Genomic DNA, 18,640 nt, shown 5'->3' on the forward strand with positions numbered 1-18,640 from the left:
GTATTCACATGCCTGTATCTCTGTGATGGAGTCCTGTGTGACAGTATTGACATGCCTGTATCTCTGAGATGGAGTCCGGTGTGACAGTATTCACATGTCTGTTTCTTTGTGTCCCTACAGCCCGCTGTACCCGGGAGTGTGTCCATGGGCGCTGCCAGGCTCCTGACCGGTGCCAGTGTGAGCCAGGCTGGAGAGGGGAGGACTGCTCCAGCGGTGAGTACTGCACAGGGGGCGGGGGGGCTGTGTGTGTCTGAGTGTGTCTGTGTGTGAGTGTGTGTGTCTGTGTGTGACTGAGTGTGTCTGTGTGTGAGTGTGTGTCTGTGTCTGTCTGAGCGTGTGTCTGTGTGTGAGTGTGTCTGAGTGTGTCTGTGTGTGTCTGTCTGAGCGCGTGTGTGTGTCTGAGTGTGTCTGTGTGTTGGTCTGTGTGTGTGTTTCTGAGTGTGTCTGTGTGTGTGTTTCTGAGTGTGTCTGTGTGTTTGTCTGTGTGTGTCTGTCTGAGCGTGTGTGTGTGTTTCTGAGTGTGTCTGTGTGTGTGTCTATGTGTGAGTGTGTCTGAGCGTGTGTGTGTGTCTGAGTGTGTCTGTGTGTTTGTCTGTGTGTCTGTGTTTGTTTGTCTGTGTGTGTGTTTCTGAGTGTGTCTGTGTGTTTGTCTGTGTGTGTGTTTCTGAGCACAGGAGACCACTATTTATTTTGTGTTTACATCGTCTTACATATCTTACGATCGAGTCCTTTATAGTTAAGGGTGATCTCCTACAGTAAGATCTTTAGTATATTTTAGGAGATCGCACTGTAGTCTTTACCTTCAGTTTAAACCGCTTACACAAAATCTGGAAACCAGCACGCATTCCTAAAGGCATCGTCCATATTGTATCTATAAATAGGAAGTGATCCCATTTGTGTTTCCTGGGGACCCTAAAGCAGTCCAGATGTACGGTGTAATTGTGTGTGTGAGTGTGATGGGACAGGGCCTTATAAGGACCATGTGCAGCCATGGCAGTAATCGTTCCTGACACTTTCTGGATGTTCAGACACTGAGCTAGCCGTTCGGATGGGAGAACGACCGGCTGGAATTTTCCCACATTACAGTCAATTCCAGCGGGACCTGCACTTAGGAAGACATTTCTGGGATTATAGTTCATTCTGCAGGGAGATGTAATTCTGGCCTGAACCGCTCTGCATTAGCTGGGCTACACTTATAAATTCTGCACATTTTCAAGGGATGCTTTTATAGCTGACAAAATAAATCTATAAATCTGTTCTGTACTTACTTCTGCAATACAGGTCTCTAATGTGTAGTTTTGAAAGAAACACATGTTATAGCAAATCCATTTTGAAGCACAGTATCTAATCCCACGCTTAAATACATCTCTGTTTGCACAAACCTTGCTTATAAGTATTATTATTTATTTCTTAGCAGACGCCCTTATCCAGGGCGACTTACAATTGTTACAACATATCACATTATTTTTTCCATACAATTACCCATTTACAGAGTTGGGTTTTTACTGGAGCAATCTAGGTAAAGTACCTTGCTCAAGGGTACAGCAGCAGCATCCCCTACCAGGGATTGAACCCACGACCCTCTGGTCAAGAGTCCAGAGCCCTAACCACTACTCCACACTGCTGCCCTTAGTGTTGCACTTCCTTGGTCACACGGAGAGCGGAAAGGCCCCCCCCCCCCCCCCCCCCCTCCAGGTCTTGATTCAAAGTGAAAATGCATTTTGCTATAGCAGGCATGTCTTTCAAAACTGCACAGTTGAGACATTAAAAAGTTACATTGCTATGATGTTTGCAATCACTGTCTATTTTAGGGAGCACCAGCCCCCTCTAGAGCACAGCCGTGTATTGCCAGCAAAAGAAAATAGATGGAGCTGGCTCCTAATTCTGTAAAGACTGATCTATCCTAAGTTACATGTATTTGTGGCAGGCAACTGCAAGAGCAGCTCCTGAACTCGGGTCAAAGAATAAAACTTAAAAATAATAATTAAACGCAGTATTTGATTAAGTGCAATAAGAACCACTCAGATGATTGCAAACCTCATCAAAACTTGGGGACAATAAAAATGAATAAATAAAATTGAAGCTACTCCAAATTAATGACGTTACATTTACAATATTATGAACAGGGGGATTTTGAATTCATATATTTACTTGTATACTACCTTGCACCCTTGTCTCTATGTGCGAGTTCGGATGTGTTGAGTTGATGCCTGTGTTACTGCAGTTCGGGTGTGTTGAGTTGATGTCTGTGTTACTGCAGTTCTGTGTTGAGTTGATGCCTGTGTTACTGCAGTTCGGGTGTGTTGAGTTGATGTCTGTGTTACTGCAGTTCGGGTGTGTTGAGTTGATGTCTGTGTTACTGCAGTTCTGTGTTGAGTTGATGTCTGTGTTACTGCAGTTCTGTGTTGAGTTGATGTCTGTGTTACTGCAGTTCTGTGTTGAGTTGATGTCTGTGTTACTGCAGTTCTGTGTTGAGTTGATGTCTGTGTTACTGCAGTTCTGTGTTGAGTTGATGTCTGTGTTACTTCAGTTCGGATGTGTTGCGTTGATGTCTGTGTTACTGCAGTTCTGTGTTGAGTTGATGTCTGTGTTACTGCAGTTCTGTGTTGAGTTGATGTCTGTGTTACTGCAGTTCGGATGTGTTGAGTTGATGCCTGTGTTACTGCAGTTCGGGTGTGTTGAGTTGAGGTCTGTGTTACTGCAGTTCTGTGTTGAGTTCATGTCTGTGTTACTTCAGTTCGGATGTGTTGAGTTGATGTCTGTGTTACTGCAGTTCTGTGTTGAGGTGATGTCTGTGTTACTGCAGTTCGGATGTGTTGAGTTGATGTCTGTGTTCCTGCAGTTCGGATGTGTTGAGTTGATGTCTGTGTTACTGCAGTTCGGATGTGTTGAGTTGATGTCTGTGTTACTGCAGTTCGGGTGTGTTGAGTTGATGTCTGTGTTACTGCAGTTCTGTGTTGAGTTGATGTCTGTGTTACTGCAGTTCTGTGTTGAGTTGATGCCTGTGTTACTGCAGTTCGGATGTGTTGAGGTGATGTCTGTGTTACTGCAGTTCGGATGTGTTGAGGTGATGTCTGTGTTACTGCAGTTCGGATGTGTTGAGTTGATGTCTGTGTTACTGCAGTTCAGATGTGTTGAGTTGATGCCTGTGTCCCTTTTCCTCCAGCCTGTGATGGGCAGCACTGGGGACCAGCCTGTCAGAACGAGTGTGCGTGTCAGAACGGGGGCCGCTGTGACCCGCTGTCTGGGGCCTGCTTCTGTCTCCACGGTTACAATGGCTCCCGCTGCGAGGACCCCTGCCCCCCGGGGACCTACGGTCAGGGCTGTCAGTATGAGTGCCTGTGTGGAAGTGGAGCCACGTGTGACAGGGGGAGCGGGGAGTGCCGCTGTGCAGAGGACTTCACCGGGACATAGTGAGTGCACTGCCACCTTCCACCTCACTGTCCCCTTACCGTTCCTTAAAACAGCTTACTATAGGAAAGCAGAGCAAAGGGTAATAAAGCATAGGTAAGCACTGTAAACCCTGACGAGGTAAGCATTGTAGACCATGGTAAACTATGATAAACGCACAGTATGACAATGGGAAAAGAGGGCTGAGTCCTGAGTGGCTCTATTGCAGTTACTCAGACGTGTGTTTCGTTTTCTATTTTCTGTGTTAAGATGCGTTCCCCTGAGTTCAGGAGCTGCTCTTCAGTTGTCGTGGCCTGCTGTAGATGTATGTAATGTAATGATCAGCCAAAGACGGTTATTTCCAGCTAGTGTTTTCCCCGTGGGGGGATTTAACATTACATTACAATAAAGATACAGTAAAATGGGCAAAAAATCATCACATTTCAGGGCAGCAGTAATTAGATACATCACTTTTAAGATCATTAAAAATAAGTAAAATCCAGCTGCAACTAGTGCACAGATGTGTATTACCGGCAATACAAAAAGAAACTTGGTCTTTAATACCTGTTCACTCAATGATGCTTCTCCTAAAGAGAGCCTGAGTATCACATGGCTAAAAGCTAAGGCCAAAAGTTTTTAATCATCCTACTGAATTAACTAATTTTGCTTCGAATGAAACCTGCTGAATAATGTTACGTTAACATATTGAATAACATACCACTTTCTAGTTTTCCATACTTAACGAAATACTTATTTCGACATCTAACGTGAAATACTGTGCTACTATTATGGCTTCCAGCAGATTTTTACGATATCATTATGAAGTTTTTTTGATTACATAATGTTAAATAAAATATCTAATTATGTTCATATATAGTTTATTTTTATTTTTATTCTGTCTCAATCCTAAAGTTGTAGCTAATGCAAAACGTTTGGTCATAGCTGTAGAGCTGAATAGCAGCTCTTGAACTCTGTGCTGTGAATAGCAGGCTAAAGGTCAATAACAACCCCTTGCTTCACCTCCTCTAGCTGCAAGATCCCCTGTAAGCCTGGGAGCTGCCCACCCCGCTGCTCCTGTCAGAATGGAGGGCACTGCCAGGGGGTAGGGAGCTGCGTCTGCCCGCCAGGCTGGATGGTAGGTTTGTTTGATGCCAGCATGCTTATTACTGCCATTGGTAGAATGGTACCACAGTATGCCAACTATACCCTTCCCAAATGATCTTCAATGATATTGCAATAGCACAACAATGGCAAAGCAAGTGTTCTGAACTGCAACTGTAGCACAGCTACAATGGGATGAGGCTGCCATTGAGAGAATGGTACCACAGTATGCCAACTATACGCTTCTCAAATGATCTTCAATGGCAATGGTTCTGTAATATGGAGCAATGGAAGCACAAGTGCAGCTACAATGGGATGAAGTTGCCTTTGATTGAATGGTACCACAGTATGCTAACTATACGCCTCCCAAATGGTCTTCAATGGCAATGCAGTGGTTCTATGCTAAGGTAGCATGGCTACAATGCCATTGGTAGAATGGTACTGTAGTCAGGGGTAAGATTTTCATATTATAGACACCCCAAATATATCACAATCAATATAAAGTTTTAAGAACATAACAATAGCGTATACCAAGGAGAGGAACCCATCAGCGCTCGTCCGCTTCCTGGTAGCTGACTGATCTCATAATGTAGTGAAGTCAGGTCTTGGAGGGTCCCAGTGATTCAGAATCAGTAAGGTCTCTCCCTCCTTGTCTCTCAGGGCTCAGTCTGCACTGTGCCGTGTCCAGAAGGGCGATTCGGACTCAACTGCTCCCAGGACTGTCTGTGTCACAACAACGGACAGTGTGACCCGGTCAGCGGACACTGTCACTGCACTAAGGGCTACACAGGGGACAGGTCAGTGCGCGCCTTCATTGTCCAGAGCCTTCTGACCGTCACACACTTTTACATTGCTCTATTCAAAACGTCTGTGTATTTACAAACAGATCTCTTAACAAGATGAAAACATGACCCCACGTGGCCAGATAGAGTCAGTGTGTTTTGTAACAGAGCACACTGTTGTGTAGGTTGCACACTGTTACAGCTGAGACCTCGTGTATTTATGATTAGCGCAGTAAGAAGCAGAGGGAATCTTCAGCTAAAGCTGCACCTAACGCCGAAGGAAGTCTACAGCTTTAGGATCAAGACTTTTTTTTGGTTTTAGAAATATGAGGTGATTGGTTGATTTAATGTTCCTTACAGAATTACCCTTATAAAAGCATACCATAGTAAAAGCCTAGTAAAGTGTTATAAAGCCTAATGAAAGCATGGTAAAGTGTAGGTAAGCATTGTATAACCCAGAGAGGTATGGTAAAGCGTATTCAAAAACATGGCAAACTATGCTAAATGTATAGAATAACCAAGGGAAAATATTTACTGTGGAATATACTGTGGTAAACTTTTACAAGAATACTCCTGTAATATATATAACTGTATAGTCTTTCTCCTGCTCTCTCTCTCTCTCTCTCTCTCTCTCTCTCTCTCTCTCTCTCTCTCTCTCTCTCTCTCTCTCTCCCTCCCTCTCTCTCTGTCCCCCTCTGTGTCTCCCCCCTCTCTCTGTCTCTCCCTCTCTCTCTCTCTCTCTCTCTCTCTCTCTCTCTCTCTCTATCTCTCTCCCTCCCTCTCTCTCTCTCTGCCCCCCTCTGTGTCTCCCCCCTCTCTCTGTCTCTCCCCCTCTCTTTCTCTCTCTCCCTCTCTCTCTCCCCCTCTCTCTCTCTTTCTCCCCCTGCGCCCCCTCTCTCTGCCTCTTCCCCCTCCCTCTGCCCCCCCCTCACTTTCTTAGGTGTCAAGAGGAGTGCCCGGTGGGTCGATATGGTCAGGACTGCGCCGAGTCATGTGACTGCGTGAATGGGGCGCGCTGTTTCCATATCAACGGGGCGTGTTTGTGTGAGCATGGGTTCCGCGGGCCGCGCTGCGAGGAGAGGATGTGTCGGCCGGGCCTGTACGGGGTGCACTGTGACCTGGCCTGCCTCTGCCACCCCACACACACTCTGAGGTGAGAAAAAGAGGGGGGGTGGGGAAAGAGAAAGGAACAAAGGAAATAAAAAGAATTAGAAAGATATGAAATGGTAAGAAAGTAAAGAAAAAGTAAAATTCAGAAAAAAGAAAGGGCAAAGGGCAAAAAATAAAAACACTTCAATAGATTAAAATATGAAATAATTTAAGAAAGAAGCAGAAAAGTAAAGAAAGTGATGGGATCTTGCTACAGTCCTTCACTAACAGGCTCCCTCCCTCCTGCTCCTTCCTGCTCTCTGTCTCCAGCTGTCACCCGATGAAGGGGGAGTGTACCTGCAGGCCCGGCTGGGCGGGGCTCCTGTGCAACGAGACCTGCCCCCAGGGGTACTTTGGGGCGGGCTGCCAGGAGACCTGCCTCTGCCTCAACGGGGGCACCTGCGACAGCGAGACGGGGCACTGCCACTGCGCGCCGGGGTACAGGGTGAGGAGAGACTCGCACGCCAGAGAGGAATATCCAGTTATAGCTATCACTACAAGGCACAACCCCATTGGACACTACAGGCAGCAGCTACACTTATAATGTCACTGAGAGTGTAGATCTGCACTCAGAGTCAGTGAAGCATTCGAAACGTTTCAAACACAGCAGGTTGTATATAAACAGATGAAGTATGTTAATATGAGCTTTGCGTCTGCTTTTTATTTAGATTTAATGTTTATTATTGTGTTCGGTGGCTACCTCTAATCAAGAGAGTGGATTTTTTCTTACACTCTTTGTAGACAGCCTGACACTTCAAAGAGTGCGTGAGAAATACTCTATACTTTATGAGAGGTAGCCATCAGACACTTATAGACATACATTATTCTTGTTTGAATCATTTTCTGTTTCAGTCATCCCATCTCGTGACTTTTTAAAAAGTAATCCCTGTGGTCTCAAATGAGCCAACGTGTCAAAGTTTGACATGCATTTCATCAAAGTGGAAAGTTTAAAATACCGTACTCTTGTTGTCCTGCAGGGGGAGCACTGCTCCAGCCACTGCCTGCCCGGCTCTTTCGGCATGAACTGCTCGTCCCGCTGCTTCTGCAGGAACTCTGTGGCCTGCTCCCCCATCGACGGGAGCTGCTTCTGCAGGGAGGGTGAGAGACAGACTCGAAACCCATTCCATAACACAGGGATATACAACCACCTGCCGTTAGCGCTCATCACGCTGACAGGAGCCTTTATCTGTAGCTCTCACAAAGGAGGTGCTGTCCTCCCCAATTGATATATTAATACCACACTGAAGCCACTAGCCGACCCTCTTAACTGATATTTAATACCACACTGAAGGAACTGGCCGAAACTTTTGTCTGCTTGACTTTCATAGCGTTTTACCTTCTGATTAAGCGCTTTGAAGTTCTGGAAAATATATAATCACTGATTAATATTGAGAGCAAATGTCACAGGACTTTGTGGTAATACTAGGGTATTGCTACAACTATCTCAGTTGTTACAATGCAATTCAACTTCTGTATGGATCCAGACATTCTGGAGTCTGTTCAATTGATCTAAGTACTGCCACTCATTAAATAGTATAAATTGATCCTTTTACAGACTCATTAGAAATTGTTTAATAACTCTTTCAGTACTTCACAGATCTGTATCCTGATCTAGGAATGATAAGTCCAATCAACATTGCAGGGCGTACCAGTAATAGAGGAAAGAGAACTCCACTCAACACTGCAGAGCGCTCTAGCAGTATAGGAAAGAGAACTCCCCTCTCAACACTGCAGAGCGCTCTAGCAGTATAGGAAAGAGAACTCCACTCTCAACACTGCAGAGCACTCTAGCAGTATAGGAAAGAGAACTCCCCTCTCAACACTGCAGAGCGCTCTAGTAGTATAGGAAAGAGAACGCCACTCTCAACACTGCAGAGCGCTCTAGCAGTATAGGAAAGAGAACTCCACTCTCAACACTGCAGAGCGCTCTAGCAGTATAGGAAAGAGAACTCCACTCTCAACACTGCAGAGCGCTCTAGCAGTATAGGAAACAGAACTCCCCTCTCAACACTGCAGAGCGCTCTAGCAGTATAGGAAAGAGAACTCCACTCTCAACACTGCAGAGCGCTCTAGCAGTATAGGAAAGAGAACTCCACTCAACACTGCAGTCCTGTAAACTAATCTAATACTAATACTAATATGTGTATATAAGCCCATTTTGATTTATTTTTCAGTGCAAGACACTGAAACTATTTATTTCGTTATTCTAGGTTAGTCTTTCTGTAATGTTACTTACAGCTGAAGTTCAAATGCTAAACCTGATGCTTTTCAATGTACAGGATGGCGAGGGTCGGACTGTTCCACTCCATGCTCCAAGGGGACTTGGGGCCCCGGCTGCAATGGTACGTGCCAATGTGCCAACGGAGCGGCCTGCAGCCACCTGGATGGATCGTGCAGCTGTACCGTGGGCTGGCAGGGGGAGAGCTGCCAGCTGCCCTGCCCTGTGAGTTCAGAGCTCTTTATATCACCAGTGTGGGAACCAGGCGAGGTGCACTAGAGCCCGAGGGCTGGAGGAGAGGAGAGGAGACCAAGCTCACTGCAGGGAGCCATTGGTTTAGGCAGAATGAGCTAGTGGTTATCCTAAAATAGAAACATAAGGAACGTTTGGGAATGAGAAAAGGCCATTCGGCCCATCAAGGCTCACCCCTTGTTAGCACACCATTCTCCCTTACTGGGGGGATCTCATTTAAAAGCACAGAATCTTTTTTAAATGTTCCCAGTGTTTTAGATCCTACTACTTCACCTGTTAGACTATTCCATATAGTATATATAGCCATATACAGCCATCTGAAATGTCTTTTTAATATATACTGTAGTAGACCCTGATATTAATGTGATACAGTCATCTGAAATGTCTTATATATAATATTTATTTATTTATTTACTTATTACATTTATATTGCGCTTTTTATACCAAAGTATCACACGGCACTGTACATAACAAAAAACACAATACATTGGGCTCCCGAGTGACGCCCTCCGTGTGGAGTGCAGAATGCGCCCTATAGCCTGGAGATCGCAGGTTCGAATCCAGGCTATGTCATTGCCGACCGTGATCGGGGGTTCCTAGGGGGCGGCGCACAATTGGCCGAGCGCTGCCCAGGTAGGGAGGGCTTAGGTCGGCAGGGGAATCCACGGTTCACAGCGCACCAGCGACCCCTGTGGCTGATAGGGCGCCTGCGGGTCTGCAGTGGAGCCATTCAGATCTGTGTTGTCCTCCGGCACTGTAGGTCTGTTGGCTTCGCTGTGGATCCGCAGTGCGAAAAATGACAGATTGGCAGGAGCACGTTTCGGAGGACGCGTATTTCAACCTCCATTTTCCGAGTCGCCAGGGTGTTGCAGCGGTGAACCGGGATACAAATAAGAATTGGGCATTCCAAACTGGGGAGAAAAACCAGGGTAAAAAAACATTGGCAACGACTAAATAAACAAAAAAACACAATCCATTAAAATAAAAATGACCAGACTTTTTATCTGCCACAAATGAAAACATATTCAAATAACAGATTAAAAAAGTAGCACATAAGTTACATTAACTGTCCCAGCTTCCATTTTTTTCTTTTTAAATAAATAAATAACGTTTAAAAAAAAAGAGTATGATACAAGTAAGATATTCTAGACAATGTGGGGAAGCTATAAAAAAGACCAACAAGATGCTCGGATATATGGTGAAAAGTGTTGAATTTAAATCAAGGGAAGTAATGTTAAAACTTTACAATGCATTAGTAAGACCTCACCTAGAATATTGTGTTCAGTTCTGGTCACCTCGTTACAAAAAGGATATTGCTGCTCTAGAAAGAGTGCAAAGAAGAGCAACCAGAATTATCCCGGGTTTAAAAGGCATGTCGTATGCAGACAGGCTAAAAGAATTGAATCTATTCAGTCTTGAACAAAGAAGACTACGCGGTGATCTGATTCAAGCATTCAAAATCCTAAAAGGTATAGACAATGTCGACCCAGGGGACTTTTTCGACCTGAAAAAAGAGGTCACAAATGGAGATTAGATAAAGAGGTATTCAGAACAGAAAATAGGAGGCACCTTTTTACACAGAAAATTGTGTGAGTCTGGAACCAACTCCCCAGTAATGTTGTTGAAGCTGACACCCTGGGATCCTTCAAGAAGCTGCTTGATGAGATTCTGGGATTAATAAGCTATTAACAACCAAACGAGCAAGATGGGCCGAATGGCCTCCTCTCGTTTTGTAAACTTTCTTATGTTCTTATGTTCTTAAGAGCATGATTAGCATCAAAAGAATACAGAATAATCTATCAACACTTTTAAAACGTGCTCTGAACTAAAACTATACCAACCCTAATGAATTGATTGCCTAGTATACGAAATGCAACAGTTGATTGTCTCTGCTGTCCCCAGGAAGGAACACACGGGCCGAGCTGCGGGCTGCGCTGTGACTGCCAGCACGCCAATCACTGTGACCCGGTCAGCGGGGAGTGCCAGTGTCTGCCAGCATGGATGGGTGAGGCTCGCTGCTTCTAACTGGGACAAGTCTTTGTGATGGACTAACACAGAATGATTCGCTCAGGACAACAATTAGTTTAATACCAATTATTTATTAAACTTCATTCAACACATACAACACAAAAAAAAGGCAATAAATGTGCATATTTACCAACCTCGGAGATGCAGTCGCAGTGCTTCTGTTCTTCCTCTGGTCTAACAAAGTGCTCTAAATAAGCCTTTCTATACCTAACCTGTGGGTCCATCATTCTTCAACAATTCTTTCATTTATAACTGTGTTCCATTTCTTCTAATTTTCAAAGATAAACACTCACAACACACACACACCCTGCTACTAAGATACATTGCTACAGGAGATTACAAGACACAGCCATCGGTACAGAAGAGTACCAGACACCGACAACCTCCAGATATCATGCCCCCTTCTACAAGCTTGCCTTTTAATTTATTACACAAAACATAGCAACATATGAAATAGAACAACACCACCTCATCTTGCAACAGTAGCAATGAATGCTAATGATTGCACAGTAATTATACTGTATCCCTCGCAGGCACTCGCTGTGACAGGCCCTGTGAGGAGGGACGCTGGGGGCGGAGCTGCAACATGAGCTGCTCCTGCAGCAATGGCGCCACCTGTCTGCCAACCACTGGGAACTGCATCTGTGCTCCTGGGTTCAGGGGACCCCACTGCCAGCATGGTAAGCAAAGCCCCCGGGATAGACAGCTTCTCATAGGACATCGGGGACATCCTGCTTACAAGCCCTTTTCTTTAACCACTGGACCGCACAGCCTAATAGATTATTGTTGCAGTCCAGTTCAGTGATTTTTGTGATGTTGTGATGCTTCCAGCTTGTCCCTCTGGTTACTACGGTCCCCAGTGCAGCCGGGAGTGTCCACAGTGTCCTCACAGCAGTGTCCCCTGTCACCATGTCACTGGACACTGCGAGTGCAGCCCCGGGTTCACCGGCCCCCTCTGCAATCAAGGTCAGACTCTCAAAAAAACCATCAGCCACTAAATATATACTAACAGAATGAACTATGTAATCATGTGCTGCCATTTGAAAGCACAATTACAGTTTGCAAAAAAGGTTTTAAAACTGTAATATTTCTCAATATCTGATGTACCGATACTGGGAAAATCCTTAATGGATTGTTAGGTTCAAGGAGAGCGAACCAAATGTTGTTTTATTTTTATTTTTTATTATATCTTATTGGTATTAGCACTGCTATCACTGACCCTGTTTTAGATTAGTGCTAACCGAGGTTTTAAAACCCATTTTCTTACTTCTTATTGGCATTTGCAACATTATCACTGGCACCCCTTTTCTTGTGTTGTTGGTCTTTTGATTATTTTCTTGAAAGCTAATTATGATTTCCTCTGACTCGCCTATGTGTGTTGCTTTGTACTGCAGTGTGCCCAGCAGGTCGCTATGGTAACAAGTGTTCTGGAGTGTGTAAATGCACCAACAACTCCTGGTGTAACCGTGCCGACGGGTTGTGTGAGTGCCACCCTGGCTGGACCGGTGTGGACTGCTCTCAGCGTGAGTGAACGAGATCACCCGTGCGTTTCATTGTGATGTAGTTCAGTCTCCCTGCCTCAAGCCTGCCCTGGACTGGAGGGAGCAGTCTTTCTCTTAGGGGGTTAGGGAGGGAGCAGTTCAGTCTCCATGGGTGGGACTGATAGAGTCTCAATTCAACTATTTGATTTCTGTTGCTGATGGAAAAGTTTCAACCAGTTTCAAAAGACAGAACAACCTAACATTGTAAAGCAGGGATTAGCCTAGCCTCCCTTTGCCTGTATCCTCTCAAGTGCATTCACTGTGTAGATCAGTATGTATTGTTGCCCTCCTAGCTCTGTACCCTAACCCAGCCATGCCTCTCCCCCTCCCCCTCCCCCAGCGTGCTCTCCAGGGTCCTGGGGTCTACGCTGTGCTTACGGCTGTCTGAATGGAGGAGCCTGCAGCTCTGCTGCTGGAGAGTGTGAATGCGCCCCAGGCTTCAGCGGCAAATACTGCAACCAGCATAAGGGCCACAATCTGCATCTTCTGTTCGCTCCCCCTTTATAACGCTGGAGTCGGGAGGCATGGTTACGAGCCCGTACTGTTTGTGTTCCGCCTTGCAATGAGAAAGAAAGTGCTGGTGTTGAGGGGTGAATGGGAGACATGACCATCCAGCCTGATAATCCGCTGTATAAAGGGGGAAAAGGGGGAGCAGTGTATGTATGTTGCAATGGTGGTTATGTCAGTGCTCCTGGAACTCACCCTCCCTCCCCGCACAGGCTGCCCCCCCGGAGTGTATGGGCCAGACTGCCGACACCCCTGTCAGTGCCAGAATGAGGCTGAGTGCAATCAGGAGACTGGGACCTGCTCCTGTCGAGAGGGGTACACAGGCAAACACTGTGAATCGAGTAAGTGAAGGGGCTCACTGCACCCCGACATACCGCCTATATACACAGAACCTTACAAAGCAAGTCGCTTACAGAATTTCTTTATATGAATCATAACCTGCAGCAGCGTGGTCCTTGGTAGCCTTGATTCCTTAAACAGCACTTCCCACTTAGATGCAAGTTGATTCCAGGCAGCTGGTTAATTTACTTACTTAAAAACATGGCCCTTGATAGCCTTTAGATTAATAGCAGAACAATTGTAGTAAGTACAGTCGCTGACAGGGCGTGCCGCTGTGTCGCTGCAGGGTGTCGTCCTGGGACGTTTGGGCTGCACTGCCTCCAGCCCTGCCTATGCCCCCACAACGTCTCCTGTGACCCCAAGACTGGGGGCTGTGCCTGTGAGCAGGACGGGACAGGGGACTGTCGCAACGGTAAGGACCTCCTACACCAACCACTGGACGTGAGAGCACAGCGTTGTACACTGGTCCCTTTAGTAGACTCTGACCTCAACCTCAGTGTAGATTTCAATGGGTTTCTAAGCCCCTCACTAAAGGCACCTGTGTCACACAGTCAGGGGAGTACAGGTTCCTGGTTGAGCCAAGCTGCACTGTGCACTGACACCCCTATAATGTTTCCACAGTCAGCCTTGCAGAGTTTGTTCACAAGCAATTAGCTGAGATAAACAGAAGCACAGCAAGCAATGATCTGAGCAGAAACAGCAACGGAGAAGGATATGAAACATGGAAGAATTTCAACATGTAAATGTAAATGGTATAAAGTACAGCTATGGCCAAAAGTGTTGCATCTAAATGATGTTCATATCAGGTTTTTTTTGTTTTTTTTTACTTATGTCTCAGTGTAGATGATGCAAAACTTTTGGCCATAGCTGTATAAAAGAGGAGGGTGGGATTGAGGTAGACTGCGGAGTCGTGCGTTGTGATCACTGTTGTTTCCTCCGTGTAGCTGAGCGAGAGGGAGGAGGAGGCAGCAGCTCGGTGGTCCCCGTAGCCCCCGTAGAGAGGGACTCTGTGGGAGCCATTGCTGGCATCGTCGTCCTGGTCATGCTGGTGCTGCTGCTGCTTGTGCTGCTCCTGTTGTACCGCTGCAGACACAAGAGCAAGCAGGGCCGGGTCCCCACTGTCGCCTACTCCACAGCCAGGGTGCTGAACTCAGAGTACGAGGTGCCAGGTAAGGCAAGCTCCCAGAAATAATTTGACAGACGAGCAAGCCTTATAGCAGCTTTTGAAAAGTACCAGGAAACAGAAACTATGAGAGCTCTGTGTAGCTACTTGCTTTTATTTGTTTGCAGTCATCCTTAGTGCTTCCGACTGTAAGAAACTGTAAGCCATGTTTTTAAAATGTTTCATCCAATTCTTTAATAACTCCTATTTTTTAAAAGGAGGAAAAAATCATGTTAATGTTACAAAGTGAAGAACTAAACACATTGAGTGTGTCTGAGAGGATTGTAAATTTAAATAACCTAATGCTTGGTTCTAGTTTTGTAATATTAACTGGGGGTTTACCTCTTAAAAAAAAATTAAAGACTGGAGTAAGTGTTTTATTCATTTTATGATATTCCAAATGAAGATGCTTTCTGCAGAGTTTGGGAGCTGTTGTTTAGTTCTAGTTGCCTACCTTAGATATATGTAACCCAGGCTAATCAGTGTCTTTATAGCAGTAAGAGCCAGAGACATCTTTTCATTAGACACTGGCTGTCTTGTTTCTTTTTTCATTTATTTCTGTGCTTTGATCTAACTTTCCCCCGGCGGTGATGAGTTCTCATGCCGGAGCGGCAGTGTTTTTTAGCCAGCTTTCCAGTCTCCAGTCTCCTGACTGTGTCTTTCTGTATCCTCAGACATCCCTCACGGTTACCATCACTACTACTCGAACCCCAGCTACCACACTCTGTCCCAGTGTGGCCTCACCCCTCCGCACTTACCCAACAACCTGGAAAGGGTTAACTCCGTCAAGGTGAGTGTCCGCTGCTCCTCTCTCCCTCTCTGGCTCTACTGAATGGCTGCACAGCCCCATGTGCTAGAAGCTCTGTATTGGGAATTGACAAACAAATACTGATGTGCGTGCTGCAGCTATGGGACAGACTTGTGTGCCTAATGCAGTGGTTGTTATTGCTTTTAGTTGTGCAACACTTTCTGTAGAGATAATGGATAACATATAAACCTGGATTTGCTCTTACTGAGTATTCCATGTAATGTTACTCAACAAAACTAGATTAGAATCATAAAAAAGTCAAATTTGCTGTAGACATTTCTGCATAGTTGCAATGTTAATATTTTTTAAATGCATGTACATTTTAAACTTCAGGATATAGTACAGTATTACAATTCCAAATGAAATAGTCATAATCAGACAAATACAATTAAATACAAAAAAAGGGACAAAATTATTATCTTAAGTGGGATGTGCTCTATATCAATTAAGCCCAGTGATTTTTAAAATATGTGGCTTTTTCAGTGAAGCACTCCATCATTTAACATGCCTCAAGCCTGCCCTGGACTGGAGGGAGCACCCTTTCTCTTTGCCTTTGATATTTTTTATGATATTCCACTCGCTGTATGTGTCAATCCTGTGGAGTGCTTCGCTGTGTGTGTCAGTCCTGTGGAGTGCTTCGCTGTGGGTGTCAGTCCTGTGGAGTGCTTCGCTGTGTGTGTCAGTGCTGTGGAGTGCTTCGCTGTGTGTGTCAGTCCTGTGGAGTGCTTCGCTGTGTGTGTCAGTCCTGTGGAGTGCTTCGCTGTGTGTGTCAGTCCTGTGGAGTGCTTCTCTGTGTGTGTCAGTCCTGTGGAGTGCTTCGCTGTGTGTGTCAGTCCTGTGGAGTGCTTCGCTGTGTGTGTCAGTCCTGTGGAGTGCTTCTCTGTGTGTGTCAGTCCTGTGGAGTGCTTCGCTGTGTGTGTCAGTCCTGTGGAGTGCTTCTCTGTGTGTGTCAGTCATGTGGAGTGCTTCGCTGTGTTAGTCAGTCCTGTGGAGTGCTGCGCTGTGTGTGTCAGTCCTGTGGAGTGCTTCGCTGTGGGTGTCAGTCCTGTGGAGTGCTTCGCTGTGGGTGTCAGTCCTGTGGAGTGCTTCTCTGTGGGTGTCAGTCCTGTGGAGTGCTTCGCTGTGGGTGTCAGTCCTGTGGAGTGCTTCTCTGTGTGTGTCAGTCCTGTGGAGTGCTTCACTGTGTGTGTCAGTCCTGTGGAGTGCTGCGCTGTGTGTGTCAGTCCTGTGGAGTGCTTCGCTGTGTGTGTCAGTCCTGTGGAGTGCTTCGCTGTGTTAGTCAGGTCTGTGTCTGTGTTGCTGTGCGCATGCCTCCAGCTTGTTTAAGTTGATGTCGGTGATTTCGTCCTTCTGAACAGACCACCAATAATCAGCTTTTCTCCAATATAAAGAACATGGAGAGGGAGAGGCTGGGGCCCTTCGGACCGGAGTGCAACGCCACGCTGCCAGCAGACTGGAAACACCATGCCAGTGGCATCCGCAAGGACATAGGTACCAACACCACCCATCGCCACACACAATACCACCCATTACCACACACAATACCATTCCATTACCACACAATACCATTCCATTACCACACAATCCATCACCACACGCAATACTCCTGAAATTGTAATTCTGTATTCACAATGGGGGGTATTTTCAAAACGATTTTGATCAAAAGCATTTTACACTTCCAGAAAAATCCAACTGCATCTAAAGGGATTCCTCAGTGCTGTAAAAAGGTATACAAATCCAGCTGATCGGGGCACAGGTTGATAAGATCAAGCCCTTAGTTTTGAAAATAACTCCTTGTGTGGATACAGATCTACAGGGCAGCAGTGTGGAGTAGTGGTTAGGGCTCTGGACTCTTGACCGGAGGGTTGTGGGTTCAATCCCCAGTGGAGGACACTGCTGTTGTACCCTTGAGCAAGGTACTTTACCTAGATTGCTCCAGTAAAAACCCAACTGTATAAATGGGTAATTGTATGTAAAAATAATGCGATATCTGTATAATGTGAAATAATGTATAATGTGATATCTTGTAACAATTGTAAGTCGCCCTGGATAAGGGCGTCTGCTAAGAAATAAATAATAATAATAAATAATAATAATAAATAAATAAATAATAATAAATAATAATACATACAAACTTCAGGACCAAGGGGTTGATTTGATCAGCCACCATTGGATTTTAGAGCATTTTACAGCACTGCTGGGAATCCCCATCCCACAGCCACTCATCTGCCATTATCCCAGGATAAAAAGAAGTGCTTGATGCAACGCTGTGTACATTTACTCCCTTTATTAAATCCAGTCTCCTTTTTTTTTTTTAGCTCGGTATAATTTAATTATAATTTGTTTTACGTTCAGACCGTTCTGAAAGTTGTAATCGGTGATTTCTTCACTGGGAACTCTGCACACTGTGCCACTAGCTTGGTAAATGTTGGCGCTTTAGTAAGGATTGTCAGTACGGAGGAAACTGCACGTATGGGTCTCTAACTTGCATGATGTGTCTCCACAGGAGCCATTGGGATGGACAGAAGCTACAGCTACAGCAACAGCCTGGGGAAATATTACAACAAAGGTAATCCTGTGGGTGGTGTACATGGAGTAGGGATTCTCTTTGGTGACGTCTGTGCTGGGAATCAGACTTTACTGGAGTCACAGCTCTCCTCATGCTTGCATTAAGATCCCTGTGTGCTGTACTTCAGGTGCAGTTACACGTGCACTTCTGAGCTCATTTCACCTCAGCAGCGTCTTTCAAAGCACTAGGGGAAGCAGTTGGTTTGGTGAAAACAGTATATCTGAAAGTAAGGCATGCAAACTCCGAGCTGAAATGGTATCACGTTTGCTGTAGCATGTGTTTCTTTCAAAACTGCACCCTTGAGATCTACAAAGCCGATGGAAAAGCACGAGCAGCACGATTCGTGGAGCTGAAATGGTTGAGGGGGGTGCACAGCCCAGCTCTCAACCGGATCTCTTGCTCTCTCACAGACCCGTCTCTGGACCTGAGCAGCAGCTCCCTGAGCAGTGAGAACCCGTACGCCACCATCAAGGACCTGCCGGTGCTGCTGGGCAGGCCCTCGGAGAGCAGCTACATGGAGATGAAGGGCCCGGGGCAGCGGGAGAGCTCCTACACTGAGACCGGGCTCCTCATGCAGCAGCAGCAGCAGCAGCCTGGCCGAGGCAGGGCCGCAGGGACCGGTGAGACACACTGCTACAAGAAACTCAATGAAATTCAATGACAACCCTTTCCACTCAGAGTCTTTCTCAATGCCTTCAATAACAAGCCTTTCCACTCCCTGAGTGTTTCTCATTGCCTTCAATGAAGACACTAAGACTAATTGAAATGACATTCTTTTTGTATTTCTAACTGTA

The 18,640-nt window shown here is 45.7% G+C and overlaps 1 protein-coding gene across 2 annotated transcripts in view; it reads left to right on the top strand.

Annotated features, from left to right (window-relative positions):
* LOC117395137 (multiple epidermal growth factor-like domains protein 10) overlaps positions 1-18,640 on the top strand; it is a 47,887-nt gene that overhangs the window by 27,454 nt on the left and 1,793 nt on the right. The window contains exons 5-23 of one of the 2 annotated variants that reach the window (XM_059006399.1): positions 121-213; positions 3,167-3,413; positions 4,420-4,525; positions 5,152-5,288; positions 6,214-6,426; positions 6,693-6,867; positions 7,400-7,520; positions 8,702-8,865; positions 10,795-10,897; positions 11,454-11,600; positions 11,752-11,886; positions 12,315-12,443; positions 13,181-13,309; positions 13,594-13,719; positions 14,252-14,476; positions 15,144-15,259; positions 16,636-16,768; positions 17,784-17,846; positions 18,257-18,466. In XM_059006399.1, coding sequence (XP_058862382.1) covers positions 121-213; positions 3,167-3,413; positions 4,420-4,525; positions 5,152-5,288; positions 6,214-6,426; positions 6,693-6,867; positions 7,400-7,520; positions 8,702-8,865; positions 10,795-10,897; positions 11,454-11,600; positions 11,752-11,886; positions 12,315-12,443; positions 13,181-13,309; positions 13,594-13,719; positions 14,252-14,476; positions 15,144-15,259; positions 16,636-16,768; positions 17,784-17,846; positions 18,257-18,466 — 2,772 coding nt within the window. The remainder of the gene's footprint in view (positions 1-120; positions 214-3,166; positions 3,414-4,419; positions 4,526-5,151; positions 5,289-6,213; positions 6,427-6,692; positions 6,868-7,399; positions 7,521-8,701; positions 8,866-10,794; positions 10,898-11,453; positions 11,601-11,751; positions 11,887-12,314; positions 12,444-13,180; positions 13,310-13,593; positions 13,720-14,251; positions 14,477-15,143; positions 15,260-16,635; positions 16,769-17,783; positions 17,847-18,256; positions 18,467-18,640) is intronic. The other variant, XM_059006400.1, reaches the window with a different exon arrangement.

Source organism: Acipenser ruthenus, chromosome 32 (assembly GCF_902713425.1).
Source record: "Acipenser ruthenus chromosome 32, fAciRut3.2 maternal haplotype, whole genome shotgun sequence".
Classification (NCBI taxonomy): domain Eukaryota; kingdom Metazoa; phylum Chordata; class Actinopteri; order Acipenseriformes; family Acipenseridae; genus Acipenser; species Acipenser ruthenus.